The sequence below is a fragment of the Miniopterus natalensis genome, chromosome 1, assembly GCF_054644295.1.
Source record: "Miniopterus natalensis isolate mMinNat1 chromosome 1, mMinNat1.hap1, whole genome shotgun sequence".
NCBI lineage: Eukaryota > Metazoa > Chordata > Mammalia > Chiroptera > Miniopteridae > Miniopterus > Miniopterus natalensis.
The window spans coordinates 200,863,933-200,886,902 of NC_142081.1; the positions used below are offsets into that span (position 1 = coordinate 200,863,933).

A 22,970-nucleotide genomic window follows, 5' to 3' on the forward strand; every position below is an offset into this window, starting at 1 on the left:
AAATAGTCCACAGCTTTGGACTCTCACGGACACACAGGAGGTGCTCAGCGCACGCTGACGAATGAACGAAAGCGGGACCCTACCGGCCTCCCTTGGAAGAAGGTGCTCCTAGGTGTCTCTCGGACCTTCAGGTGGCGGGGCGAGGCCCGAGCCGGTGCGCCCGCAGCAGAGCAGGTGCAGGGACCCCCGCGGAGCAGGGGCAGGGACCCCCGCGGAGCAGGTGCAGGGACCCGCGGCCGAGCAGGTGCAGCGACCTCCGGCGGAACAGGGACAGGGGCCCCCGGCCGAGCAGGGACAGCAACCCCCGGCGGAGCAGGTGCAGGGACCCGCGGCCGAGCAAAGGCAGCGACCCCCGCGGAGCAGGCGCAGGGACCCCAGCAGAGCAGGTACCGGCCTCCACTGCCGCCGCGCACGCGCACACGCCCCAGAGCGACGCCTCGCTTCTGACGTCACGCCCCGCGACCTTCGGGAGAGCTGCCGCGGGCGCCCCCACGTTACGTTACGGCGCCGCCACGAAGCGTCTGGCCGAGGCCCCGCCCCCGTGACGTCACCGCGGACGCCGCCGGGCGCCGCCATGTTGGGGGTCCTCGCGGCGGGCGCGCAGGTGTCCGCATAAGATGCCGGCTCGGCGGCGGCGCCCGGCGTCTCCCCCCCCAAGATGGCGTCCATGCGGGAGAGCGACACGGGCCTGTGGCTGCACAACAAGCTGGGCGCCACGGACGAGCTGTGGGCGCCGCCCAGCATCGCGTCGCTGCTCACGGCCGCGGTCATCGACAACATCCGCCTCTGCTTCCACGGCCTCTCGTCCGCCGTGAAGCTCAAGCTGCTGCTCGGGACGCTGCACCTCCCGCGCCGCACGGTGGACGAGGTGAGGCGGCGGCGCGGCCCGATCCCCGGCCCGGGCTTCCCGAGGGCGCGGCGGCCGCGGGGCGCGGGGGAGGCGGCCGGGCCGGGCGGGGAGCTTGCGGCGCCTGCGCCCCGCGAAACGGCCGCACGGCGGGCCCCGGTTAGGGGCGTCTGTTCCCCGCCGCGGCGCGTGACGTCCTCGTGCCACGTGAACCGAGTCGTTCGCGGGCCGCGCGGGAGGCGCCCCAACCGCCGCTGCAGCCCCGCGCCCGCGCCCCTCCCGCGGCTGAGCGTGTCCGCCCGCCCGCCGGGCGCGGGGCAGCTGCGGGAGGCCCGCGGCGGGTGCGTTTGCAGGGCCGCCGCGTCCCCGGCCCCCCGCCGCTGGCTCCTCGCGGGCTCTCGGGGCGAAGCGTCCAGGAGCCTCCTGCGGCCCGGCCGGGGGCCCGGCCCCGCGCGTCACCCGCCGGGCAGGTTGGTTTTGGTGGCACTCGGAGGACTCGCCCCGGGGTTCCCGCCCTGCGGCCGGGGCCCGTGGGAGCCCACGCGGCGCCGGCACCTCGTCTCCTTCACTGTTCGGATTTCTGTTTCCGTGAATTACCTGTTGATAGCTTTCGTGTCTGATTTCCCCCCATTGCTTTGCAGGAACTTTTTAAAGCCGTACAGGTGAGCCAGCGGCCCTTTTTCAGCTGCTGTGCCCCGCGTAGGGTCCCTGCGCCCTGGGCGCCCCTGAGGACAGACACCGGCCCCCCCGGGGCTGGGCCCGCGACCCCGTCTGGTCCGGACCCCTGCTGCCCGTCGGGGCTGCAGCTTCGCCCCTCGGCCGCGTCCACCCGGAGCTCGGGGCCGTGGGCAGCTGGCGTCTGACGTGACTACTGCCCGTGTGGACGCCGGTCAGCCCCGCTCCACCCTCGGAAAGGCGGCCCCGGGCCGTGGGTTTGCTTCTACTCGGTTCCTCGAGGCTGTTCGTGTGTCTGCTGAGAACCGCGGGCCCTGGGCGGAGCCCGCCCGCCGCCCCCCGCCGCCCGGGCCACGCCCACCGCCGGCACCCGGTTGGGGTTCTGGTTAAGACTGAGTTGAATTTAGTTCATTCTGGGGTTAAATCATCTCAGTACTGAGTCTTGTAACTTCTGAACATAGGCCTACCTCTCTGTTTAGATCTTTAATATTTGCTATAAAGCTTTGCGATTTTTCCCGTAGAGGCCTTCTATCTTCTGTTAGATTTTTACATATTTCATATTTCTTTGTTGTCATAAACATGTTTTTATTTTTAGATGAGTTTGAATAGCACCTGTGCTAAAGTCTTATTGATTGCAATAACTTTCCTGTGGCTTCTTTACTTTTCTGTGTAATTCCTACTATTGTTTCTCTTTCCAGTTTCCATTCACTTCTTTTTCTTGCCTCACTGCAGTTACCAGGACCCTCAGTATATTGTTTCATTTCTGATCACATAGGGAGAACTTTCACAATTTTGCTAATAAGTATTATGTTTTCTCTTGTTTTTTGTAGATACCTTTTACCTGGTTATGAAAATTCTCTTTTATTCCTAGAATTTAAAAAAATTACTTTAAATCATGAATGAGTTTTAACAGCTCTGTTGAGACATAACTTATATACCATACAGTTGAATGGGTTTTAGTGTATCATCCTAGTCAATTTTGTAACATTTTTAGCAGCCCCAAATAGGCCCTATACCAATTAGCAGGCTTCCCCCTGCACCTCCCAGCCCCAGGCAGCCACTAATCTGCTTTCTGTGTCTGGACCTGCCTGCTCTGGACATGTCATCCACGTGGATCCTACAATACATAGTCTCTGGTGACTGGCCTCTTTTTTTTTTTTTTTTAATATATCTTTATTGATTTCAGAGAGAGAAAGGGAGAGGGAGAGAGAGGGAAACATCAACGATGAGTCATTGATCGACTGCCTCCTGCCTGCATGCCCCCTACTGAGGGTTGAGCCCGAAACCCAGGCATGTGACCTGACCAGGCATCCAACTGGGATCTCCTGGATCCTAGGTCATTGCTCAACCGCTGAGCCACACCGGCTGAGCTAGTGACTGGTCTCTCTAACCTGGCCTGATATTTTCAAGTTTCATCCATGTGGATCGATCCTTAATCCCTCTTTCATGACAGAAGGATAGATACTCTGCTGTATTGATGGGCCCCTTCATTCATCAGTTTTCATCAGCTGGTGGACATTTGGGTGTCTTCACCTTTTGTCCACTGTGAATGGTGCTGCTGTAAAAATTCATGACAAGTTTCTACAGACAGGTGCTTTTTCTTTTCAACGTGGACATATGTTTTCATGTGTCAGGGATATATACTAGGGGAGGAACTGTTTGGGTCATATGGTTACTGTTCACGCCTGTCAGGGGAAGTGTGGCCAAGAGGAGCATGGCAGACACAAGCTGATGCTTTGGTGTGGAGGAGACTCCGCTGGCCACGGACCCGGGTGGGCAGAGCGGCACTGTGGGAGAACTCAGCCTCCTGGGCATTGAGGGCACACAGGTGGAGCCCCACATCACCCTGGTCCTCTGGCATGCTGCCTCCTCCAGGGTCTCTTGTGCTGTCCCAGGGAAGGACGTGAGCCCAGTACCCGGCTGCGGGATGGATGTGCAGAGCCTGGCCCAGCTCCTGAGGCCCAGGAGGCTCCTGTTGTCTTGGGCACCTTCTGTCCTAAATCCCAGTACCTGCTGGCTCCAGCTGACTCCAGCCCCCACAGTTATCCTCTGTGCCATTGGGGGGCCTAGGCAAATGCAGGGCTTTGCGCGTCACAGGACAGGACGGGACCTCAGGCCTTCCCTGCCTTCCCAGGCATGTGCCCCTTCCTGCAGCCTCCGGTGGCTGAGACCTGGGCCTGTTGAGCATGTTAGGGCTGCCCGTCTGTCTTGTTGCTCCCCTGCCCGTTGCTACTCTGGGCTCAGCTCCCCACACTCAAGATGCCTTGTCAGCAGGTTCTAAATAGGAGTGTGGGCGCCTGGCATAGTTCTTGGGACTCAAAGAAGACAGGAGCCAGAATGTGTGAGCTCGTTCTAGATGACCTCACATTTCCTTTGGTAGCAGCAGGCGAGGAGACTGGTGCTGCTGCGGGGAGGTGGGGAGGGGAGGTGAGGCCGCCCCAACAGGAGGGCAGGCAACAGGCCAGGTGGGGGGGCACTAGATCTGAGTGGCATTGCTGCCTGGTGGAGGCTGTGGGAGTCCAAAGAGGCGAGATGGCCCTAGGATGGGGGATGGGGGGGCACAGAGAAAGAGGCTGTAGGTTCCTGTGAGGGTGGGGCCTGGCATGGGGGCAGTTGCTAAAGAGGTTGGATGCTGCTCTGTGAGCCCCCTAGAGGCTACAGCAGGGTTTGAAGGGGGCCCTGTTTAAAAATAAAGATGGTGGGCGCCCCTTCTGCCCAGCTCCTTTCCTATGTTCACTGCTGAGGCAGTGGGTGGCAGGTTCCCAGGAGGGTGGGATGGAGCCCGCTCAGGACCGACTCCTCCCCTTCCCCCTGCAGATGAAGGGTGCCTTGACAGAGATCATCCAGCTGGCCACCGTGGACACGGACCCCTGGGTGCTCATGGTCGCCGACATCCTCAAGTCCTTTCCAGACACAGGCTCACTTAACCTCGATCTTGAGGAGCAGAATCCCAACGTTCAAGATATTTTAGGAGAACTCAGAGAAAAGGGTATGTGTGCACACATGATTTGTGCTGGGGGGAGCAGCTTCCAAAGAGGAGTTCTCTTCCCAAATGCATCTGACTGTTTCCTGCACAGCGGCGCTGGGCACACACATCGCCGTCACTCCACCATCCAGCGTTCTTCCGATCTTTGGAAACAAGCTTGTAACAGCCCATAGCTCCCCCACTTGCTTTCTCTGAAGGTTTTGCTTAATCCGCTATGTGTCCATGCGCCATCTCCTGCTCAGCTCCTTGCAGCAGGGACTCTGCCTGTTCCAGCTGAGTCGCCAGAGCCTAGGACATCCCTGACAGTAGACAGACGCTCAGAAGTGTGTGTTGAAAATATCAGCAGTTCAGTTTAGGACATGAACCAGAAACTCTTTAGAAAGTATTGGCAAATGTCTGAAGGAACATATAAAGGTGAGGAATCTGTTCCTCCTCGAATTCCTCTCCTAGTTTGGAGAATCGGAACTGGCAGCCCCTTAAAGATGGAGGCTGTCGCTGCATCTGCTGGACGGTGGCCTGGCCGCCCCTGAGGGTGGCTCCCAACACCTGCATGCTAACTCCTGGGTGGACAGACAGGCCTAGAAAGCCAGGCTGGCTGCTGCTTCCAAGGGCCAGGGGAGGCCCCTTGATGACTGCACTGGCTGAGCTGAGACACCAGTCGATCTGGTGGGTACTTGCTCCATGACTGTACATAGGAAGCTGCATTCTGGGTTTTTCCTCTTAGCTATGTAAGGGAAACCGCCTCCTAACCCTGTGCTGCTTCCTTCACGGACAGTGACCGAGTGCGAGGCATCTGCCATGCTGCCGCTGGAGTGCCGGTACTTGAACAAGAGCGCCCTGACGACTCTTGCCGGCCCCCTCACACCCCCAGTGAAGCATTTCCAGCTGAAGAGGAAACCAAAGAGTGCCACACTGAGGGCCGAGCTCCTGCAGAAGTGTGAGTGTCCTGTGTCGCCTGGTGGGCCCAGCCAAGGGAGCACCCTGGGAGCTGTCGGGCAGGGCTGCTCCGTCTGCATCTGGGGCTTCATTCTTGGATTCTCTTTATATTTCACGCTCTAAACTGTAAAGTTTTGGGGTTTTTTTAAAATCTTATTGCTACACTGAACTGTGTTCTAAAATCTGTTTTAGGCACTTTAGAATTTTCAGGTTAAAGCATCTGTAATCTTTGTTACAAAAGTGAAATCTGAACCCACTGAGTCATACGGGTGAGGAGACAGGTGGCCGTGCAAAGGCTGGTCCTGCTCTGGTAACGGCACCTTGTTCCCAAGTTGCAGACAATCTCGATTTGCTGTAAAGCTGTTCGGGCATTTTATTTAATGTTTTCCAAACAGCAGTTTATGACATGAGTGTGGAAGATACCTGCTGGGAAAACAGCGAAATGATTCCTCCAACCCAGTAGCAAAGCACAGATTCCCGTGAACTGTGTTGTTTTGAGTGGTGTGGAATTGATGCTAATGACACATAAATGCCCTGGTGCAAAGGACCTGAATAAAACCCAGCAGCTGCCGTGACCCTGGTTCAGAATGGACAGCGTCCTGGGCATTGTAGCTCTGGCTTCAGAGAGCTGGCCGGATGCAGCCCAGGCCCCAGGCCCCTCTGTGTGGTCAGTTGGACACTAGGGCTCTGTCCCTCCCTGAGCTGTATCAGAAAAACCTCTGGTTTCCTTGCTCGTACTTCTGCACGTGTGAGGATAAATGCCAAACACGCCTGCTGACCAGTGGTGAGGACACTCCACCCAGGCTGCCCATGAGGCCCGAAGCCCCATTTGGGACCTCACACGGTGTGTGGACGTGAGAGCCCCCCTCAGGCCCCGTCAGAGGGCAGCTCTGCCGGCTTGCCCACCATCCTGGGCGGCGCAGCCTCTTGGCTCTGCTGTCTACGCCGTGGTCCCCAGTGAGTGGGCAAGTGCTTGTTCAGAGGAGCAGGCTCCGTGTCTGCAGGAGGACTTACCACTCACACATCCGTGTATGGCAGATGGGCGGAGGCATAGTTCCCATGAGCGGAAGGGGTATTGTCACCACGGGGCACACTGACATGCACACCCTTCTCTTTGTAGCCACCGAGACCGCCCAGCAGCTGAAGAGGAGCGCGGGGGTGCCTTTCCACGCCAAGGGCCGGGGGCTGCTCCGCAAGATGGACACTACAAGTAAGGCCATGCTCACACCAGAGCAGCCCCTGAGCTGCCTTTGGTTCAGGCCCGAGAGCCCACACAGAGCGCAGGCTCCCTGGCCCTGGGCTGGCTTATGGCCCAGAGCTTGCTGTCCCTGTCAGACACGCAGGTTCCCTTACAAGACAGGCTCTTCCTCATGGGCAAAGTTGTTTAGATGTTGAGGTCTGGCCAGATGGCAGCCCTGAGGTGCCTCGGGGCCGCTGGTGAGCTTGTGGGAAGTGAGGACAGCATAGGGCGCAGCCCAGAGGGTGGGGAAGACCAGAGTTGGAGGGAAATGCTACTTTCGCTACCCTCATCTCTAGTGGCCGTGGGTGTATATCCTATACTCTTAGCAGGTGGAGGCTGCTCCTCCGTGAGTTTCCAGACTAATTGATGGTTGGGAGGTGCTGAGAGCCATTGGCCCCCCTTGTGCACCTGGACCTGCCCCCCCCCCGGGGCTGAAAACACAAGGCCCCACATGCACAACCGAAGCAAAACAGATGGTTGGGACTAGAAAACGGGATGCCCTGCACTTGCCTCTGGAGAGCCCAGACAAACAGCCATTTTCCTGAGTTTCATGTCCCTTTGCGCGCACCCCACACACACACTGCCCTGGGCCCAGCAAACAGCCAGGAAGATGGGCCATGTGCAAATGGCAGACAAGCATGGTGGTGGAGCCGCAGGGGAGCCTCAGGAGGTGCTTTCCATAGGGCACGCAGACCAGCGTTCAGGACCTTGTGTGTAGGGCCTGGTGTCCAGGCATTAGCTGATTTGTCATTGTGTGAAAGGTGGTCCCTTGGCCCCGTCACCTCAGGACAGGCTCACCCTGGTGGTCTTGGAAGCACATTAAGTTGCTGTGGCTCCTCTCAGGTGCCCCTGGGGGCAGGAGCAGCAGTAGGTCCCTCCTTGGCCCTGCATCCCATGCCCTGGTTCTGTTGCCATGCTGAGAGGCTGCATGTGCATTGGGCCTGGGTTGGCGTGTAAGGGCTGAGAGTGGCCCGTGTCCACATGCTGAGCACTGAGGTTGGGTCCTGGTGCTGGCTGCCCAGGGATGGGACCAGGCCCTGTTCAGAAAGAACTATTCCTGCTGTGTCCAGCGACTTCCCTTTGACAGACCTGGGCCAGGCTTGCGGGTGGGGGGGAGCCATCCATCCGGCCTGTAACAGATCCGCTTACTGTGAGGGGCAGGAGAGACCTGGAGCCGAGTACTGTCTGTGGGGAGAGGCACAGTGTGCTCGGGTGCATGGCTGCAGATGGGGCATCTTGTTCAGTGTTCTTGGCAAAAAATGTCATAGGTTGGCTATGGTGTCGCTGCTGCCAAGGCCTTGCTCTTCTGGGCAGGCCGACCTTGTGCCAAGTGCATGTCCGCCAGGAGAAGGCAGGCCCTTGCTCCCTAAGGATGAGTCGCAGGTGACTTGGGGTCACCTCCACCTGCACTCATAGGGATGTGGCAAGTCTGTGGGATTAGGGGTGGTGTGGGCCAGCACGGGCCGGCGAGCACCTTTCTCCGGAGCATGCTGCACAATGGCCTCTGCTCCTGATGGGAGAGCGCAGAGTACACAGTGGTGGGAGACAGTCCATCTCTGCCTGTCATAACTTGACCCCTGACGGCGCCGTCCTCTCCTCAGCCCCCCTCAAAGGCATCCCGAAGCAGGCGCCCTTCCGGAGCCCCACAACCCCCAGTGTCTTCAGCCCTGCGGGGAATCGGACCCCCATCCCACCTTCGAGGACACCTCTGCGGAAGGAGCGGGGAGTGAAGGTGGGCACATCCCCTGGGAGTTGGTGGCCCCAAAGGCTGGCCTGGGCGCTCCTTATGCTGTAGTTAAAGTGGGTGGGCTTCTGACTGTCTTGGCAGCTGCTTGACATTTCTGAGCTGGATATGGTCGGTGCTGGCCGAGAAGCAAAGAGAAGGAGGAAGACGTTGGGTGTGTACCTGGGGCTCCCATCGGGGTCTGCAGAGGGAGTGGCTACAGCCCAGCTTGGGGCTGGGTCAGGATGTGCGCCCAAGAGCTGCTGGGCCACAGGGCGGGTGAGGTCTGCCCTGTTTGGGCTTTTCTGCTCTCATGGAGGCCCGTTTCTCGTCTCCCTGGTGCCTGTCTCGGGAAGGGTGGCTGTAGGTGGCCTTCCTCCTAAGGGCTGGTTTTCTTTGCCTGGAGAAGGGTTTGAAGGGCAGGCTTGGGCAGCGTCTCAGGACTGGGTTGCTGACCTGCTTGAGGGCCAGGGGCACTGACGAGGGCTCTGTCAACAGACACGGAAGTGGTGGAAAAGCCAGCCAAGGAGGAGACTGTCATTGAGAACGCCACCCCCGACTACGCCGCCGGCCTGGTGTCCACACAGGTAGGGCTTCGTAACCACGGCGCCTCCGCGGCCAGTGTGTGCTCCGTCCTATCCCCGTTCTTAGCCCTAAGGTGTACTGTCGGAGAATATATATGTGTATATACATATGTACGTACATACGTGTGCGGGGTGTGTGTATGTATGTATGTGTATGGACATGTATATGAGAGGCAGCGCTGGCCGGGGGCTCCGACGCAGGCATGCCGCCCAGTGTGGAGCGTGTCCAGGCCACACTGTGCGCGCGGCTTCCCCATCCAGAGGGGGTGGCGGTGCTGGCCCTGCGGTGTGAGGGTGAGGGAGGCGTGCGCTGGCCGACAGGTCTCCAGATGTGGCGCCTCGACGGGTTCCCTTCACCGCTTCTCAGAGTCTCTCCTGCGCAGACTGTGCGAGTAGCTGTGGCCTGGAGAAGGCCTGTCCCCACTGTTGCTCTGGGTAATGGGTTCCTTGTTCTTGTCCCATGGCTACTTTTTCTCATTTTCTTACAACGCCGTGTTTTCCTTCATCACGTTTTCGTGATAAAAACGTTGAACTTTCTTCTTTCCTCAAAGACGGCTGGTTTGGAGGCTCGTTCACCAAACAGGAGTAGCCCACACCTCTCCTCTGCTTGGGCAGCTCCAGGTGGAGGCCAGTCCTGCTGGGCAGGGGCTTGTGGCCTGGAGAAGCCCCTCCCCAGCCCTTGGGAGAGCAGTGCCCACGTCCTACTCCAGGGTTGGGACTCCTGTGGGGCAGAGGTTCATGTCCACAGAGCAGCCCCACCCCCACCTGGGGAGCAGCACTGAGACCCAGGCCTCTTCTGGGAGGGGGACCATATACTGTCTTCCAGAAACTCGGGTCTCTGAACGAGTCTGCGTTGCCCTCCACGAGCTACCTGCCCGCCACACCCAGCGTGGTTCCAGCTTCGTCCTACATCCCCAGCTCCGAGACCCCACCAGGTGAGCAGGCAGTAGGGCTGGACAGTGTGCGGGTCATCCTTCCCCAGGCCCCTCACCAGCACCTACCTGCCAGTGTCCCTTCAGCCCTGCTGGTGCTGGCTGGGGTGGGAGACCCTCCTGGCTGGCAGTTTAAAGTAAACCCAGTTCTCACCTGCTGTGCCCCGACAGCTGCCCCATGTGCAGCTTGACAGTGGGAAGTATGGCCAAGGTGGCAGCACCTCAGGGTCCATGGGTCTCCTCCCAGTCCCTGAATTTCCTACAGAGGTATTGAAAGGAAACGTGGGCTGGGTTAGCAGGTTCTGCTCTGAGGTTTTCACTTGGTTGGGCTTGGCTTTGGCCCGAGCCAGAGCTTGGCCCCAGGGAGAGGGCAGCTGGAGACGGCCTTGGTGTCTGCCAGCCTGGCTGAGCTCAAGGAGGCTGCCTTCTCACCAGTGCCCAGGGCAGGGGAACCTGGCCTCAGGCCAGGAGCTGCCCGGAGCCCAGATGTCATCTGAAAAGTCCCAAGAGCTCTGGCTCCAGCGTAGGGCTCTGTGAGGCCTGTGCCCACCATCCAGCTGGCAGTGCTGCTCATGGCTCCTGCCGCAGCTGTGGGCCTCCTGAGGGTCCAGGAGCTTAAAGAGCCAAGGTCTCAGGGCCAACAGCTGCAAGAGCCATGTGGTGTGGGCTCAGGCAGGACACGCTCAGCATCCTGGCCTGGGAGGTGGAGTAGCCTGTCCACCTCCTGTAGGAGTGGCGGGGCCGGGCACAGAGCCTTGTGGGGAGGGGGTCCCTGTCCTGCTGGCCCCTCAGCAGGCCTCCCTGTGCCTACAGCCCCATCTTCCCGGGAAGCCAGCCTACAGGCCAGCCGGCCACCCGAGGAGCCCAGCACCCCAAGCCCCGCCCTGCCGGCACAGTTCAAGCAGCGTGCACCCATGTACAACAGCGGCCTGAGCCCAGCCACGCCCACACCTGCAGCACCCGCCTCACCCCTGACGCCCACCACACCCCCGGCTGTCACCCCTGCTGCCCAGGCACCTCCGGTGGCCTTGGTGGCCCCACAGACCCAGCCTCCAGCCCAGCAGCAGCCCAAGAAGAATCTGTCCCTCACGGTAGGTGTGCCCTCTTGGGGCTGTAGGCCACCAGGAAGGTAGTGTGGCCTCACCCACCCCCACCCCACCTGCACTTGCAGTGGGGGTTCCAGTGATACAGGTGGAGGGAAGCGGGAGGTGGGCCGCTGGGGCCCAGGCACTCACCCCCCACCCCACACCGCACCTGCAGAGAGAGCAGATGTTCGCCGCACAGGAGATGTTCAAGACGGCCAACAAAGTCACGCGGCCCGAGAAGGCTCTCATCTTGGGCTTCATGGCTGGCTCCCGAGGTGGGTCCGTGGGGCCAGCCCAGGTGGGGTGGGGGGAACAGGCTCCTTGGCCCCGGTGCCTGCCCAGCAGCCTGCACCCTCCACAGAGAACCCATGCCAGGAGCAGGGCGACGTGATCCAGATCAAGCTCAGCGAGCACACGGAGGACCTGCCCAAGTCGGACGGCCAGGGCAGCACCACCATGCTGGTGGACACGGTGTTCGAGATGAACTACGCCACGGGCCAGTGGACGCGCTTCAAGAAGTACAAGCCCATGGCCAACGTGTCCTAGGGCCGCCCGCCCGCCCGCCCCAGCTGGCCCGACTCGGGCTCCGGCTCCAACTCGCAGCTCAGGCTTCCTGAGCGGCGGCCTCCGCGCTGCCCAGCCACAGCCGGTTCAGCTTTAGATTCGTTTGTCTGGGGTGTTTTGGACTGACTTTTTAAATTTTAATATGGGTTACTTTTGTGTGATCTAAGACACTTTTTTGGATTCAATATTACATTTTTGAATGTTAAAGTTAACCAAAAAAGCTATAACTTCCTAATTAGTGACAGCTCTGCCTGTTAGACTTTTACCTTTTTTATTTTTCTGAAATTCCACTGACCACGAGGGAGGGGCTCTCCCCACCCACGAGGTTGAGGGGACCAAAGGTGGTGCCAGGCACGGCTGAGAATAGGGTGGGGCGGCTGCCATGGCCGAGCCACACACCACCGCAGGTTTTCTACTTGTCTTTTGTACAGTTGTGAGCATTTAAGACCAGTCTCTGGGTACCTGTGTTCATTGTAAGAACTACCTGAGTAATTAAAGTTTAGCTTTTCTAAAGGAAGCCCGGGCTGTGTTTCGGGCAGCACGTCCTCTGGGGCGGGGTGGGGGGCGGGGGGCATCTAGGGTTCTTTATTGGAAGCTGGGAAGTCAGCAGCTCCTCCCCTCCAACCACATCACCTATAATGGGGATTTGGAACAACTTTTTTTTTAAATTAAAAAACATTTTTCCAAAATCGGAGCTACACTTAAGTTTTTGACATTTGTTACACTTCCCAAGGCCATGTTAGCCTCTCTCCCCGCAAGTCAGGCAGAGTGACGTCTGAGGACTGGCCCTTCTCTGAGGGGGGGCTGGAGGGCTGTGCCAGACGCCCTGGACAATTCAGAATAACTGGGAAAAGCCAAAGCTTCAAGTGCATCCCACATAAGATACGTCCAAGAAAAGACTGTTCAAGTTTTTTAATACAAAAATACTCATACAGTTTTCCAAACACAACTTCCCACTTTAAATGCTATTTTCCCCAATATTGGCAAGTCCCACATCTATATTTCAGTATGTCCCCCCCTAGAAGTGAACTTCAAGTTTCTGAGTTTATCAGAACTGGTGACAGCACCCCTTTTCCTGAAAGAAGCCTGGCCTCGTGTGCACATTGGGACACCCTAGGCACACTTAGATTTACGTTTAATTGACAGGGTTTCACATCTGGACAGGGCACGCGGGCACGGCACTCACTCGCTTTCACCAGACACTGCACTCCTGGCAGGGCCAGGAATTTGGCAACCGACAGTTGTAGGCGTTAATGTTCATCAAAACAGGGCTGAAGGGAAGGCAGCCCTGGAGGGGCGCCGTACACGTCGCGGCATCGTCTAGACAAATACTTGAGGCGTCAGCACAGACCTGAGTGTGGGGCCCGGGAACGAGGCGGCTCCTTGGAGACGGACAGACCCCCGAGCTGCGGGTGCCGGACTGGCCTCCCCCAGGGTCACGTGTTGTCACCGCTGAAGCAGACCTGCTCGTGGGCCTGCAGGTGAGGCGCCCACCTCCCCAGCCCAGTGCTGGCAGGGTGGGCGTGGCCACACCGTGGGCACAGGTTCCTGACGCCAAGGAATCCTGAGGTTTCGGGCAGTTTTCATTTCGATTCTGGTTCACATTAATGACAAAGGGCTAACACATGTTCGGAAAGACTGAACCCCCCCAAATGAGCTCCCGCTGAGGCAGAACGCACGTCCTGTGACCCTGGTGGGAAGGCCCTGTAGGCTCTGCTGCTCCTCCAATACCCTGGTGGTACTCAGACCCATGAACTGGTTTTCTAAAGATTATCCGTTAGTGTTACTGGCTCATTAGTTTCAGTTTTTGGAAAGAGGGCAACCATGTTGAAAATAATTTTTCCAGTATTTCCTTCAGGAAGATCATTAAGAAATTTGGAAATATCAAAGTGACTCAAAAATCACAAGATTTTACTACTGAAAAATACGAAAATAAGTTAATCTGCTCCCCAAAGTGCACTGCAAAACCAAGTCTGATGTTTTCTGACTTACACAGATGTCCCTCAGCTGGTTGGAAAGGACAAGTGACGACACCAGCCTGCACAGGGCCCTTGGCTGAAGAGCACAGCCACAGCCACGGCAGCTGTGACCACGCTGGGCTCGGGAGCCACTTGTGTGCAGATCTCAGACGCAGGTGTGCGAGTGCTGCAGGCTCCAGGCCGTCCCTGAACACCCAGGTTGAGGGATGAAGGGCATAAATCTGTAAACCAATCCAGTATCTTCTTACAAGAACTTGCGGGAAAAGCTCTGAACTGAAATAGCCCCCGTCTGGTCTTATCGGGCAAGTGCGTTTCCAGACAGAACCGAGTCCCAGTGCAGACGTGGGCGGCGGGTGACAGCTCTGCTCTTCCCTTTGGGTTCTACGTGGTTACTCTGTCCAGGATCGTGAGAGAATGGCCAGGGGACGGCCAGTCAGAAAGTCTACCCGTCAGCACTCGGGAGGCCTGGACGCCACAGGCCCCAGGGAGCCTCACCGGGGTCACAGCCTGGCAGACGCCCACCCAGCTCATGTCACAAAACCACGAAGTGGAGAATGGGGCCCGGGCCAGGCTGCCCGCGATTCAAGCTGAACAGTCCAAGAGGAATGAGCGGCGGCCTCAGTGGCAGTTCTCAAGAACAGCTGTGTCAACTTCCCTGCGAACAGATGTTCCTCAGGTCCTATTTTAAGAAGAAACGGTCAGAGAAAGTGCCTGCTGCTGGGTGTTCCCTTCCTGCCCATCGTGTGGGGGCCAGGCAGACCCAGACCCCTCGGTGCACGTGGGCGGCTGGCAGATGCTCCCCCTTTCTCGGGGTTCTGAACTTCCCAGGGTCGAGAGGGACTCCAGAAAAGAACCACCATGTCTTCCACAGAGAATTTAATACTTTCCGGAAGCTTCTCACCTCCTGGGAACCTCCCAGGACCCTGTCTGGCGGGTGGTGCTGGCCCAGCACGTCTGACCAGCACAGCTGTTTTCTGTGAACAGACCCACAGAGTGTGAGGAAGTGGATGTGACTTCACGTGGCCAGTTCTAGCCTCTGGGTCTCCTCAGCCCTGGAAAGAGCGCTTTGCAGAGATGAAGGTTCCCAGGTGCGTGGGGCCCCGGGGGACACGGGCAGGGCCCTCTGCCACGGGCAGAATGCAACGCAGAGACCGTCCCCAGTGAGTCATCACTAAGAAACCGCACAGGCCACACCCTGCCGGGGTCATGCCTTTTGCTGGGAGGACCCGGGTCGCATCAGTAAACACACGGTTCAGCCGGTGGTAATCGTGAAACAAGTTTAGCAAAAATATATTGAGAATTACAGCCAGAAACCGGTAAAGAAAAGGCAAATAAAAAATGTACAAAGTCTTTCCCCAGGTGTTGGCAAGGACCTAGTGCAGTCCAGAGACGGGCCCAGGCGCACCCGCCCGCCTGCCGGCCTCCCCAGGAAGGCGGCTTCGGGGAGGGACCCTGCACTTTAAAGACCGACAGGGTAGCGACACAGTTCAAATCCGCAAGGAGAACAGGCGTCTTGGGAAGTCTTAAAACACTATCACTACCACCTGGTCCAGCTTCTCGTACGATGAAGGAGGAGCATTTTGAAGAAAAATTTCACATTAGTACAAAAAATACAGCTGGTTCATAAAAGCCAGGGCTGAGCCCTGCCCCACGGGCCAGGTGGTCTCGAGTGGACACGCAGGTCAGCGGGCCAGGAACACGGATGAGACTCGAGAGCGGCCCCTCGGGAAAACTAGACTACAGGTTTCGGGTGAGATAAAAACATTTCATAGGCCAATTCATTCTCAATCGTAACTTTAACCTAAAAAAACGGAGCGGGAGGGACCTTGACCTTCTTAGCGATTCAAGTGTAGCCGTAATGCTGCTGTAAGGCGTTCGCGCCGAACCACGCGGCTCGGACGGTGGTCAGTGCAGGCGCAGCGGGCGCTGCTGGTGGCTCAGTGGGGGGAAGGCGCCCCCTCCCGAGGAGGCCCCGCTCCTCTGGCGGCTTCGCCCTGGGTCCCGGCCGGTCCGGAGCTGGGCCCCGCCCACAGGCAGGCTGGCCGGGGCTGCCCGGCCTAGCCAAGCCCCGGGGCTATTTGCCCTCCGTGACCCTCCGCCAGCACCGCCGCCGCCGCCGCCTCCCCTTGGGCTTCGTGGGCTCCGGGAGGGGTTTCTCGGCCTTGCTGCTCGCACTGGGCTCTGTCCCCCAGTCATGCTCACAGCAGTAGGACCGCCCGTCCTGGGTGGAGTGGAAGGCTGTCCCGTCCTGGTGCTCCTTGCAGAACGAATTAGGGCAAAAATGGCAAAACAAGGCAGAAGGTTTGCCACACACGTCACAGTGGTGCCAAGGACACACCCACTTCCCTGCAAAGAGATGGCGTGTTACCAGCCGGGCGACAAGTGACAAACCCCACGCAGCTCCAAACGAGGCTGCCTCCCTCCCGACCGCAACCACTCGGAGAAGCCAGCACTGCTCCGGGGCCCGGGGGACCCGCCGCCCTGTGCCCGCCCCGCCGCCGGCTCTGCTGCTCCCCCGGGACCTGCCCTGCAGCTGGCCGGGCTCTGCTGGGCTCTGTTCTGCTGGAACTCCTAAGGGCCCTGCGCTCGTCAGGGGGTGTCACACCCACCGCAGGCCTCTCTGACGTTCGCTCGCTCACCAGGCTGGTCCTGTTCTGCCCCCCAAACATCATTTTTTTCTTGCAAATATGTTTGACTTTTCTTTTTACAGCATTTCGCTTCCCCATCTTTGGGGGGGGGGGCCCTCCTGACTTTTTCTGAGGTCACAGCTCTGCTTCCCCATGACTGCCCGGGGTCCCCTGAGACACGCCGTGTGCGTGAGCCACCCCTGCTCCCATGCCACCGTCCCCGAGCGACCAGTGAGCGGGGACCCACCGAAGGGCCGCTTGCGCAGGCCCAGGCAGGGCAGGTGGTAGGCCTTGGTGCAGGACCTGCGGTCACAGAGCACCAGCTGGCCCCCGTCGCCGCAGCGGAAGCACTCGTCCTCCGAGTCCTTCTTCCCGTCGCCTTTCGTTCTGCGCCTCCTGGTCTTCTTCTTGGCCCTTTTTCCCTTCTCCTCTGAGGAAAGCGGCGCCGACGTCTAGAAGTGAGAATTCGGTACAGTTCACGTCAGAGCCGCGGGACTCAGGCGGGAGCACGTGGGAATTCAGCATCAGAAGCACAGGGAAGGACGCTCGCCACGCCTGTTCTCACGCCACTTACTCAGGCGAGAAATTCAAATGTGAAGCCAAACGGGCACGAGCCCCTCTGAGCGGCCTGAGGCCCACGTCCCAGACCTGGTGGGCATGGGGCCCGGGACACTGGGACTCCCGCCCAACCAGGGGCTGTGGTGAGAGCGAGAAAATGGGCAGACGCTATGTGACCCCCAAGTTCATGTCCTTCCGCAGAAGGTAGGTGCAGATGTAACTAAGTCAGGGTGAGGTCACACTGGGGCAGGGTGGCCCTAATCCCGTCTGACTGGTGTCCTTATGGGGGGGAGAGGGATACACAGGAGGGGCCAGGTGACGGTGGGCGCAGGGACTGGGGAGAAGCAGCCACCAGCCCAGGGCAGCAGGACTGCAGCCAGGGACAGACTTCCTCCCAGAGCCTCAGAGGGAGCGCAGCCCTGACGACACTGATTTCGGGTTCCTGGCCTCCTGACTGTTCGAGACGAAGGCCTGCTGTCAAGGCACCAGTCTGGCTGCTCTGCTACGAGCCCGGGACACGACGCGGTGAGGAACCAAGAGGGACAGCAGACAGCCTCGCCCGCACCCCACCCGTCCTGGCAGCAAGTCAGCTAGAAAGAAGCCACTTGTGACTCCCAGGGATGTGTTCGGGGAGCGGGGCCCTCACCTTCGGTCGGTCCCCAAGGAACCCGCTGCAGTTGGAGGCTCCACAGCGGCACACGGTCTTCTCATTGCCCAGACAGTCAAGGTTGTAGTTGAAAGTCAGCTCCGTCCCTGGTGACAGCAGACAAGCCGCATGGAAACCCTACCCATCCAGCTGAACACCCAGCCGCCAGGCGCCCGTGCCCTCTGCCTACACGGCCCCGCGGCTGTGCAAGGTCACCTCATAAAACAGACCCTCAACACAAACAAGGTTCCCGAGTGACCAGCCGCCTCCCCGAGCCCTGCATCCTGACCACACAGCTGGGACCCCAAGGAGCCCGGGTGCCATACCTGCAGGAATGTCACACACGGCAAACAGGCCCACACGCGTGTCACCATTCACTGTCCACTTGAGGGTCTCGCAGTTGGGCTGGCAGCTGTGATTCATAAATCGGGAATAGTTGCCTTTGGGGCCAGCGTCAATTATGCGGTCCTGTAAGGTACAGCTCAGGTTTCAAGTAGCACTGGCAGGGGGCAACTCTCGGCATCAGTCTCACTCAGGGGCCTCTCACATTAGGAGGTTCATGGACAACTGGTGTCGTACTGGAAACCGTGGTCTCCTGTGTCCACTCAGACAGGACACCCCCAATCCAGTCCCTTTTCTGTGGCTCACAAAGGGTGGGTCAGGACCACGTGGACAGGACCGAGCCCTGCAGAGCCCAGGGTCCTCGGCAAAGGTCCCCAACGCCTCCCATCCGATGAGACAAGGGAGGCAGAACGCTGGAGGTCAACACCAACAGCACCCGAATTCTCACACCCTGAGAGAAGGGACCATCCCAGTTACGAAAAGAGCAGGACATGAACACGACGCTCAGGGGGGCAGACCCCACACTCTGAGCAGCTGAGATGCTGCTGACACGGAAAGCTGGCCTCAGTGGGAGGCCCGCCGTGCCAGGGTCGGAGCCGGGCGGGAACGGTGTTACGAGCAGCTGGGGTAGCCCTGAGACGAGGCGCCCTGTGTGCGGGGACGTCTGCATCCACTGAGGCAAAACCCAGAAGCGACGCAGCTGCCCAGCCACAAGGAGCCTCCAATCCCACACCGACCTCCACGGGGGGCGGCCCTGCTGCGCCAGGAGTGCCCGGGGCCAGGTGTGAAAATAAGGCCCCATCACGTATCAGTCACCAGACAGCACAGAGTCACGTCTGACCAGCACAAGCAAACGCGGGAGTCCGCGCACTGCACTGCCCCGCGCCCGAGACTCTGCTCTTCTCACCGCACCGGGCGTCTGAGGACAGTCCCTGGCCACAGTCAGTGACAAGGCTGCAACCTCACTCTCGTCCGGCCGGTGTCTGCACGAACGCCTCCTGGGCAAGGAGGCGCACCCACGCCCGCCACTGACAGCAGGCAGCCCCGTCCTGGCCTCGGCCACTGGTCGCCCGCCCAGGGGTCAGCGAGCACGCCACCGGGCTGGCCCACCTGTCCTTACAGTTTTTTCTCTCTTACTGGTTTTCAGATGCTCTGCTTTTGTATAAACTCTGAATAAATGTGTCAGAGCTCCCTTAGTTTTATGGGGCTGTTTTACCATCCCTGGCTCGGCGTGCCCAGGGTTTCCGACATCGTAACAAATGCCCGTTTTCCTGGCTCTGTTCCATCTGGGTCACGAGTGAGGGGGAGGCGTGGCCACCGCCCAGGGCAGGCAGCCCCAGCAGACCCAGGGCTCGGGTCCCCCTTCACTGACACAAGGCACCATGCGGACTCTGGGCTGCCCACAAGGTCAATGAAATGTGACCTTACATTTCGGAAGATTTACACCTTCACGAGGCTTCACCCCTCGACCAGAAATGGTGGGTGTCGCTGTCCTTCCTGCACCCGAACAACGTCCTGCCCCTACACCCCTCGGCCGTCTCCTAACCTGTCCCCTCTGCTGCGCTCCGCCTCGCTCCCGCGGGCAGCTGTCCGACTTCCCCACCCACTGGCTGAGTCTCCACGGCTGCAGGCCGCACCGTGTGACTGTCCAGACCGGCCTGTCTCCCCCTCGGGCCTGCTGCCCTCGTGACCTCTAAACCGCCTTCCTGGTTTTCGTGTCTCTAACACACTTTCCCGCTATTTCCTTCCACCTGGTTTGTCTCCGGTTCTCACCAGAACCTAAACCTACGTGGAGGGTCTGCCCGTGGAGCCCTCGTCCTGCGGTGCCAGGACACGTCCAGCAGGGCCTCTGTCTGCTTTGCCTCAGTGAGAACGGCTGACTCGCCCGTGTCGAGGCTGTTCCCCGGCTCCGGCCGGTGCCCCGGGTGCCCCCACCTCAGGGACCAACCTGTGTTAGAGGAGCAGCTTGGCGGTTCCACAGCACACACATTTAACTTAGGCTCTGAAAGAGGCAAGGCACAGCCTAGGGTTTCAGTTTCGGCTAAACAGCCCCGCCCCGCCCCTAGGAGGGCATGGCAGAGGCAGGTGTAAACCTGCCACCTTGGGGGCGGCTGTGGCCACGAGAGGATTCGCCCAGAAAGGGCCCGAGACCGCGTCCCTGACGAGCTCTTCATCCCCGCACTGAAGCAGAGGGTGTCACCACCCCTCTCCCGAGGACACTGGCCCTGCCAGCCGACCTTTGCTCCACACTGTTTACGAATCTGGGCTCAGACCAGCAGTGACGACGGGGGTCTGCGCCCTGTGACGGCGCAGCGTCACCCCGTCTGTGCCGTCTCCTCCCTGATGCTCGGACAAGGGCAGTGCACCCCTCAGGCTCCGGTGGACACGCGAGGCCCCAAGACACTCGCACACCAATGGGCAGGAGGCTCCGGCCCTCAGGAGCTGCGGGGCCCTGCGCACGTGTAAAGGGCGAGCCCTCAGACGCCACGCCCAGGACGCCGCAGGCCAGCGGGTACACGGCCCTACCTTGTCGATGGTGAGCATGTAGAAGTGGGTGATGTCGTTCTCGTGTGCGCGCCTGATCCGGGCCATGCACTCCTCCTCGTCGATCAGCTCGCCCACATACTCGTTCACGAACTCCCCCTGCGGGCAGAGCACGGGCTAGAGGCCGCCCCGCCCACCACCCAGGCCTCTGCCGCCCCCGCCCCTCGAGCCTGCCCGTCCCGGGGCGACTGCCCGCTGGGGACGCAGATCCTTCACATCTCGCTTCACGAAAGCAGCCACCCAGGTTCTGCGGGAGGCTCGTTCTAAGGGGATTTGTAAGCTTTGCTTTACTTTGGTGAATAACTTTCAGGGGATGTTTAACATCCAACTGCGGTAACTGAAACACGCTAAGCGGCCCCTCTGCGAGTGCGGACACAGCGCGGCTCTGCCTAGGAACCGGCTGGACAGAGTCCTGGGGGCAGGGCAGACCTTTCGGATGTCCCGCTTGGCGACCAGGCCCCAGCCTTTGCCGTCCGTCCGGATGATCTGGGTCTCGGGATACTGCCGCTTGCTGAAGCACTGGTTCTGGCAGAACTCCCCGGCTGGGCACACCTGCGGGTGGCACTCGAACATGAGCATCCTGTTCAGGCACTCCGAGTCGAGGCCGCAGGGGTTGTCGTCCGTGGGCTTACAGTTGCACTTGGGGATCTCGGAAATGTCGGCGGTGTAGATCTGCACTTTCCCGTATGGCTTATTCACCTGCAGGGACAGGAAGGCTGCCTCAGCCTACACACGAGGGTTGCTTCCCGGCGCCTGCACCACATGGCACCCCTGATGGGGCCCCTACGCCCTGCACAGAACTCCTGCACCCAGAGGAGCCCCGACACCACTGCACAGCCCTGCCCCACCCCACCAGCCTCCAGTCTGTAAGCTTCGGAGGCCCAGTGGGGAATGGGCGGGAGGTCGCAGCCCACACGGGTCACAGCGGCCCTGGCACAGGTGCAGGCAGACAGGCTGACCTGGCTAAAGCCTAGCCCAGCCGCCACCCCCCATGCGCTCTGTCCCAGCATTTGTGTCCCTCGTCTATGAGGCAGCTGACACTTATCCAGCTGGGCGGCCGTGACAGGAAGAGGCAGACAGCTCAGGACCGGGCAGTGCCTGCGGGTCACCTGACCAGCCCCGAGCTCCTCAGGGCCCCACACATCCGTCCCAGCCTCTGTAACGAGCACCCACAGGCACCCCCAAGAGGAGGAGGTGGGCCCAGGGTGGTCTCTGTGCTCGTGGCCTCGAGCAGCCTGACAATGAAGACGCAGAGAAAACTGAAGAGGGGGGTTCCGGGGAGACGGGGCTGACGAGCTGCCGCACTCGGACCAGCCTGGAGACGCGCCTGGGAGCCTGGGCCTAGGGCTCTCTGACCCAGTAACTCTTTCTGGGAACTTTTCCCAGGTAAGGCCCAGCAGGTGACAGCATTGCCTGCACGGCCCAGACCACGGGAGCCAGGCGGGGTCCCCGGCCAGCTGGCCTGGTGACCGGCTCTGTGGGCGCAGAGGCGAGGGCACCATGTCTCAGAACTGGGCCGTGTGACGGTGACTGCCTGCCAGCTCCGGGCTCACTGAGCACACAGTGCCACAGGCACAACTCTGTCCCCGTCCCCTGCTCGCCACACCTCCAAGCGGGCCCTTCATTCTGTCTCAGGCTCTGGCTGGCACTGGCCCAGGCTGACCGCCTCTGGTCCCAGCCTGTCTCCGGGGCTTGGCAACAAGGATGCTGGCCCATCCCTCAGCCCCTCCTACTCCGGGATGTCAGGCTGAGCCTCCGACCGGCCCCACCACGTCCCCGTGCGCAAGGTCACGCTGGAGGCACAGAATCTGCTCTCTGCCTGGGCCTCCTCCAGAGAGGAGCTCGCTCCCGCCACCTGCGTGTGCACCGGACACCCCGCGCCAGGCAGCTGTCGACCAATCACCTTGATGTGCTTGTAGGGCGGGGGCTTCCGCTCGCTCTCCTGTGTCTCCCTGGCTTCCCGCTGAAGTTTGATTTCACGAAAACGAGTTTCTGCTTCTTGCAGTGCTAAAAAGTCAGTGAGATACAAGCAAAGGTTTCCATAAACAAGCACACCTACCCGTGAGCTCTGTGCTTTAACGCTTACTCCAAACTCTCGCCTCCTGTAAGTGCACTTCCCAGTTCCCATCCGACTAGAAGGTGTGCAAAACCTAAGGGGGGTGTTTAAATGCTGCAGACGTTTTAAACCCAACAGAGCTCTTGGGGCCCCACTGGCCAGGCCAGGCTTCCGTCAGGGTGGTCGCTACAGCGACAGCTATGATGGGTGTGCAGGGCCTGCCCGCTGGCAGCAGCACTGGTCGGATCTGCCCAGGCCTCCAGCGCTGGAGTCGGGAGACCACAAAGCCTGGCCTGACGACGTCCCAGCTTAAACTCAGTACAGCTCCCTCACAATTTCAACGTCTCTTTCCATAACAACTTTGGAACATCTTTTGACGCCTGCCGCCCTGATTCAGACCCGAGCACCTGCTGGGTGCGGAGAGCAGAGCGGCCCTGCTCAGGGCAGCCTGCAGCTGTCGCTCGGAGCCGAGGCGGCACCACAGCTGCGAGGAGGCGCTCTCACTGCGCACGCGGCCCTACCTCACGCCTGGAGCGTGCGCAGCCTCCCACAGCCCAGGGGCTGTGCCTTCGCCGGACACCATCGCACACCTGGCTGGGGACTCCGGGTGGGCGTCTGTCTCCCTGCCCACACCTGGCCCAGTGCC

At 60.0% G+C, this 22,970-nt stretch overlaps 2 protein-coding genes and 1 non-coding gene across 7 annotated transcripts in view; 1 reads left to right on the forward strand and 2 right to left on the reverse strand.

Annotated features, from left to right (window-relative positions):
* Positions 1 to 593: 593 nt before the first annotated feature.
* NELFA (negative elongation factor complex member A) lies at positions 594 to 12,089 on the forward strand. 2 transcript variants are annotated; one of them, XM_087828597.1, is made up of 12 exons: positions 594 to 868; positions 1,489 to 1,509; positions 4,340 to 4,511; positions 5,284 to 5,445; positions 6,565 to 6,654; positions 8,286 to 8,416; positions 8,513 to 8,582; positions 8,906 to 8,994; positions 9,818 to 9,926; positions 10,737 to 11,014; positions 11,184 to 11,283; positions 11,370 to 12,089. In XM_087828597.1, exons 1-12 carry the CDS (start codon positions 659 to 661, stop codon positions 11,552 to 11,554), a joined length of 1,617 nt encoding a protein of 538 aa, XP_087684723.1. In that variant the 5' UTR covers positions 594 to 658; the 3' UTR covers positions 11,555 to 12,089. The 2 variants fall into 2 exon arrangements, with proteins under 2 accessions (XP_087684723.1, XP_087684728.1); XM_087828602.1 differs by lacking the exon at positions 1,489 to 1,509.
* Positions 12,090 to 15,610: 3,521 nt separating this feature from the next.
* The window catches only part of NSD2 (nuclear receptor binding SET domain protein 2), a 58,558-nt gene continuing 51,198 nt past the window's right edge, over positions 15,611 to 22,970 (reverse strand). For all 4 annotated transcript variants that reach the window (XM_087828572.1, XM_087828575.1, XM_087828581.1 and 1 more), the window contains 7 exons: positions 22,172 to 22,275; positions 20,698 to 20,967; positions 20,251 to 20,367; positions 17,709 to 17,850; positions 17,383 to 17,489; positions 16,426 to 16,630; positions 15,611 to 15,897 (listed from right to left, as the gene is read on the reverse strand). In XM_087828572.1, the coding sequence (XP_087684698.1) occupies positions 15,626 to 15,897; positions 16,426 to 16,630; positions 17,383 to 17,489; positions 17,709 to 17,850; positions 20,251 to 20,367; positions 20,698 to 20,967; positions 22,172 to 22,275 (1,217 nt within the window). In that variant the 3' untranslated portion in view covers positions 15,611 to 15,625. The remainder of the gene's footprint in view (positions 15,898 to 16,425; positions 16,631 to 17,382; positions 17,490 to 17,708; positions 17,851 to 20,250; positions 20,368 to 20,697; positions 20,968 to 22,171; positions 22,276 to 22,970) is intronic.
* Positions 17,954 to 18,078, reverse strand: LOC148094533 (small Cajal body-specific RNA 23). Its single transcript, XR_015716512.1, has one exon.

Coding starts and splice junctions, on each gene's coding strand:
- NELFA (XM_087828597.1), top strand. CDS start 659: ATGGCGTCCATGCGGGAGAGCGACACGGGCCTGTGGCTGCACAACAAG. Junction 8,583..8,905: donor GAGAAGGAGGAAGACGTTGG/GTGTGTACCTGG, acceptor CTCTGTCAACAG/ACACGGAAGTGGTGGAAAAG. Junction 11,015..11,183: donor AGAAGAATCTGTCCCTCACG/GTAGGTGTGCCC, acceptor CCGCACCTGCAG/AGAGAGCAGATGTTCGCCGC.